Below are 5,304 nucleotides of genomic sequence, written 5' to 3'. Positions count from 1 at the left end.
AATTTAGTTTAAGACGGCACTACGAGACAAAACGTCAGGATAAGCTGAAAAACCTAAACGCAGAAACTACAGGAAGTAGAATCTAACATTTCAGCAGACGTTTGTCATCAGAGCAAAACCACAAAGTGAAGCTGTTGTGAAAGCAAGTTTTATTGTAGCAGAGGAGCCAAATGAGCCCGGTACCACTCTGAAGAGCTGCAGGATGAAGCTGTGTGACGTCTTCCGTCCAGACAAAACGCAGATTTAGGCAAATGTGAGCCTGAGCAGAAATACGATTGCTGATCGGGTTTGTGAGACGGTCACTGATTTAAGAACACAGTTGTGTGAAAGAAGCAAAAACTTCACTGCATACTCTCTTGCTGTGGATGAAAGTAGACATGATGGACACTGCACAGCTGGCCATCTTCATCCGTGGAGAGGAAATATTGAACATTAAATCGATGCACGGGACAACGACAGGAAAATACATTTTTTAAAACGTATGTCAAAGTGTAACGACGTGAAACTGTCCTGGGACAAACTTGTTGGACTTACAACAGATGGAGCGCCGGTGCTGTGCGGTGAAAAAAGTAGTCAGCAGGATGCGAGTAAAGATGCAGGAGAAATGTACCGGTGAGTTATCAGCATATCACCGCATCACACACCAGGAAAGGCTGTGTGGTCCTAAAAATGGAGCATGTAATGATCACCGTGACGCAGACCGTACATTTTATCTGAGCTAAAAGTTTAAATCACCGTCAGTTTCAGTCTTTTATGTGGGAAATAGATTCAGAGTTTGCCCACATTCCTTCATGCAGAGCTCCGCTGGCTGAGTTGGGATAAAAGTTCTCAACAGAGTTTTTGAGCTCAGCAAGGAAACCTGTCAGTTCATGGACATGTATGATGCGGTGAAGGCGTTTCAAGCTGTCACTAATGCACCAGTGCAGCCTGCCTCACTTCCCCTGTTGCCAAGTAATGTTGAACCAAGTCAGCGCACTTTGCTGAGCTGCACCTGTGCAGATTCAGATGCAGCTGCAGTGTAATGATGCACTCAGGGAAAGTACGACACTGAATGACCGCACAGTTTATTAGCTCCACTCCTGCAGCAACGCCCAGCTCCGTCTACATGCGGCTCCAACCTTGTGTTTGCTTTCATTTACTTTTTCTGGGGTTTTGGCAGCATGTTCATATTTCTAACTTGCATAATTTTGGCAGGATATTTAAAGTTGTTTTTTTTAAGTTTATTTAATCTGGAATTATATTCCTGTCTGTTTTTATTCATATTTATGTTTAAAAAAAAAACAGTTTTAGTGTCTTCAATAAATGTTTATCTTGTTTGGCCCCCGACCTAAAGTGTGCCTTGAGTTTGACGCCCCTGGCATAGATCATCGTGATGTTGTTTATTTTGTTGCTCTTTGTTTCCTTCTGCTTGTTTTCTCTTTTTTCTTTCTCAACAGGTGTTTTTTCTAAAATAAATAAATAAATAAAATAAAATAAAAAGAAGTGTTTAATAGAGTTTGGGAGGGAGGGAAGTTGCCACAAAGCTGGAAGGAGGCAGTGATAATATCGATACGTAAACCAGGGAAGGACAAAGCCTGGAAACTACAGACCAGCAGCTTTAACATCCAACGTCTGCAAAATAATGGAGAGAATGATGGTGAGAGCTCATTCCACCAGGGGGATGGCAACCTCATGGGCTCTTTTTAAAGGGGTGCCTGTGGCTAGTTGGGCATCATCGCACACTTTTGTGCGGTTTTATCGGTTGGACGTTACAGTCCCTTCGGTGGCTCATGCTGTCCTTTCTGCTGGGTCTACCACTCACTAAGGATGTGGTGGTCCGATTCCGGTTCGGTGGCTGCTCTGCGGGGCGTGTATATATGTCCCATACCTATGTGTTGTACCGAGTGAATCGACTGAAAGGGAACGAATAGTTATGTCTATAACTTCTGTTCCCCGAAGGAGAGGAACGAGGTACAACACAAGGTGGGCCCACTGAGCAGTTTGGCTCGGTGAAGAGCAGCTATCGAACTGATGACTGTGATGACAGCGGCTATATGTGCAGGCGGGGCCGTGCGCGTGTCATCACACGTCATCTGCCTTAAAGGCGTGAATAAAGGTTTCTTCAGCCAGGACACGCGAGGGCGTGATATCCCGTACTTATGTATGCACCTCGTTCCTCTCCTTCAGGGAACAGAAGTTATAGACATAACTATTCGTTCTAACAATATACTTTTCATGTTAGTACAAAATACATAATTATCACGTTCTTACAATATTAATATTATATTGTACAAACGTGATATTATATTTTTCAAACGTGAAAGGTATATTGCACGAACACTTTTCACGTTCTGTGTTTGTGCGTGTGCAGTGTGAGAGGCTGCGTTGAGGGGCGACAGGATTTCAAACAGGTTTGATTATCATGTGACCATACGATTGATGATTGGGAGCTGGTCGTGAGGTGGTAACTGCTTTTCGTTACCCCATGTATACTACATGATGCACACACGATTAAGGCAAAGCTCGGGCCGATCCCCAAAACGGTTGCGCGACTGAAAAATCGTCTCAAAATGGGCCAAAAATCACACAGTGTATGGCCAGTTTTTGGAGGCTAGCTCCAAACAAACATCTGCAGCTTAGTAGTGTATACAGCACTAGTTCAATCAATAGATCAAGTTTTGTAGTGACTATGAAATATATTGTAATTATCTGTTTCCTGTTTATCCTAGACAGGGCAAAAAAGGACTCCAAATTAAAAAAAAGATAAAAATGAAAGACTGGTGCATTGTGCAGTTTAGCACTGGTGGTACAGAAATAGTCCCTAGATCATGGATAAATGGGGAGAAATTGTCATGGCCTCCATATCCTCCGTGAGACACATTCAGGATCCACGACGCAGTAAAGAGGAGAGTTCATCCTGGTGCAACATGGCTCACCTATGCACCAGTCCGACTTCTAATAAGCCATGGTGGGTATCATCTGGATTGGTGTTGTATAACTGCAACAATAACAAGTTTTTCGTGTCCTAATTTATGTCTGGCCATACATTGTGTTTGTACTTCCAGACACATTTCACGAAGCAGAACGCAGTCTTCAGAAATATCTAAGTGAACACTGTGATACGTCTGACCTTCAGTCCGAAGCTGAAACTCAGACCAGTCATAAGAGAAAGCACAAGTAAAACTTTTTTTATTTCACAAACATATCTTTGATTGCTAAGAATTTATGATCTTGTCTTTTATACATATCTGTGGTGCTTGCATACTGCAATATCACCACATAATATAGTCCAAAAAGTGGAAGCTTGTAAACTTTTTATAAATGCAAAGCCGTGTACACTTGTGCACTTCAAAAAATTCCGTGTATACTGTAACTTCTTGCACATCTCCGTTTCCTGTGTGTGTTGTTATAAATCAAACTGTAACTTTAGGAAAAAATATTCCAAAAGCACATTTGTAATTACTTATGACCGTTTTCAACTTTTTTTCTTTAGACCAAATCCCCTGTACACATATAGTGACTCAGAGGATGAGCAGCCCACAAAAAAATGGTTTCCCCAGGCCCCTCGAGTGAAAATACCAGGTAATAAAATACTGTCTAGTGTCTTTGTACATATCTGTGTGTGACACAAGGAAACGTTTGACAAGTTGTCTGTATTCTTAAATACTTAAAAAAAATTATCTTTTTCTGTCAGACCTGACGAGAGCTGTTAACGAACTCCGTGAGGAGGTCAGAGCCATCCGCAATACCGGCTGCAATGAATCGGTAGATGCTGGGGTACTGCCTCTGGATTTGCCCTTGCACAACATTGAGGAGCTAAACAATGCAGAGCCAGCTCTTCAATCACAAGAGGCAAATAAGGCAATGGTAAGTATATAAAGGTTATGTACACTTTGTAACTATAAAGTGTAATAGCTGTCAGATGTGATTTAAATACATAACAACGGCCTGTTGATTAAACACACAAGCACTTGCATACACATTTAAGACATGAGACACGCTAATTCCATCTCTGTATGTGTCTATAGGTGAGACGCTTTGCCTTGATTGGAGCCTGACGCAGCAGTTAGGGGCAAACTCTATGTCCGAATTTGTCTTTGCACAAGCAGTGCAGAAATGGCTCCGATACGCCCCAGATCGTTTGGGTGGTGCAGGACGCACATCATGCAAAAAATTACAAACTTCTGTGAATCATATAAACGTAAATAGGAAACTGTCTTTTAATAAAGTATTTAGCAAACGAAACATGCCTATTGACCTTTTTTTGTTTATGTTTTTTCTCTGTTACATCACATGCAATGCTTTCTTATTTTAGGATATTAATATTGACATGATACATTGTGAGACATTTGGTTTTTTTTTATAAAGGGTGTCCAATTTAAGGAATAAGTACAATTATGTGTTTAGGTGGTTGAAGTATTGATGGAAACATGCAGTAGTTTAGTATTGGTTAAAATACCTATAAAGAAAGGTAGATTTCCAGTCATGATTTAACTGTTGTTTTAATAAAAAGCAACTGTGCGAAAGAGGTGGAAAATCAACACCATAGCTCAACAGTGTTTCAATATCAGAATCTGACATTGTTTCAATGTCAGCAGTATTAGAAAATATAACGTTGAATCAACGTCAGGTTTCAACATTGATTCCACATCAAAACCTGACGTTGTTTCAACGTTAAAAAAGGGTGCAAGAGTGACGTTAGGTCAACGTCACACTTCAACGTTGATTCAATGACACAGCCTGATATTGACTCAACATTGTTTCAATGTTTCCTTGCTATCTGGGTATTGACCAGACCTAATTCTTTTGAAAACCTTACATCTTTCCACAGGTCTCCACTTCATCAGACATCACCTAGACTCAGAGCTGGATGAGGCCAGCACAGACAGCGGCCTAACCGACGAAGATGATGGATCCATGGTGTCAGGAAAGCCAGAAGCAGGGGAGCTGGAGAGGTACCTTTCATGTCCATTCACTGGAGGTGTGGATCTATTGCATGGCGTTCCTCACATCAAGAAGCTGTTGATCAAAGTCAATACAGCTCTTCATGCATCTGGAGCTTGTGAAGGACTTCTCAGTCATGCTGGACTCCTGTTCACTGCTGCTGAAGCTTAACCATCACCTCACTGAGTGAAGAAAGGGCACATTTTTGCTAAATATGCAGAAATAGATGCACACTTATACAATTTATGGTAAACTGAGCTGCCTTGTATGTACATATGATGAAGATGCCTCGTTCTGTTTTCTCTGAGGCTGCTGTGCCATTTGGAGCAAAGATGAATATAAAGTTTACAGCATATCTTGTCACTGGAAATTGTTTGCACT

At 41.4% G+C, this 5,304-nt stretch overlaps 1 protein-coding gene across 1 annotated transcript; it reads left to right on the top strand.

Annotated features, from left to right (window-relative positions):
* Window positions 1-2,853: 2,853 nt before the first annotated feature.
* On the top strand, window positions 2,854-4,723 carry LOC146648763 (uncharacterized; the record flags this gene model as incomplete). Its single annotated transcript, XM_085390183.1, has 5 exons — window positions 2,854-2,947; window positions 3,045-3,156; window positions 3,473-3,561; window positions 3,674-3,846; window positions 4,008-4,723. Coding segments are annotated over 5 exons (498 nt in total), but the record flags the coding sequence as incomplete, so codon positions are not given.
* Between the last annotated feature and the right edge of the window lie 581 nt (window positions 4,724-5,304).

Source organism: Rhamphochromis longiceps, linkage group LG18 (assembly GCF_057381845.1).
Source record: "Rhamphochromis longiceps isolate RC_006_pf linkage group LG18, R_longiceps_female_GT1.1, whole genome shotgun sequence".
NCBI classification, from domain to species: Eukaryota; Metazoa; Chordata; class Actinopteri; order Cichliformes; family Cichlidae; genus Rhamphochromis; species Rhamphochromis longiceps.
Note: the sequence above shows the minus strand (reverse complement) of the source record. Positions and strands in the feature narration are given on the sequence as shown.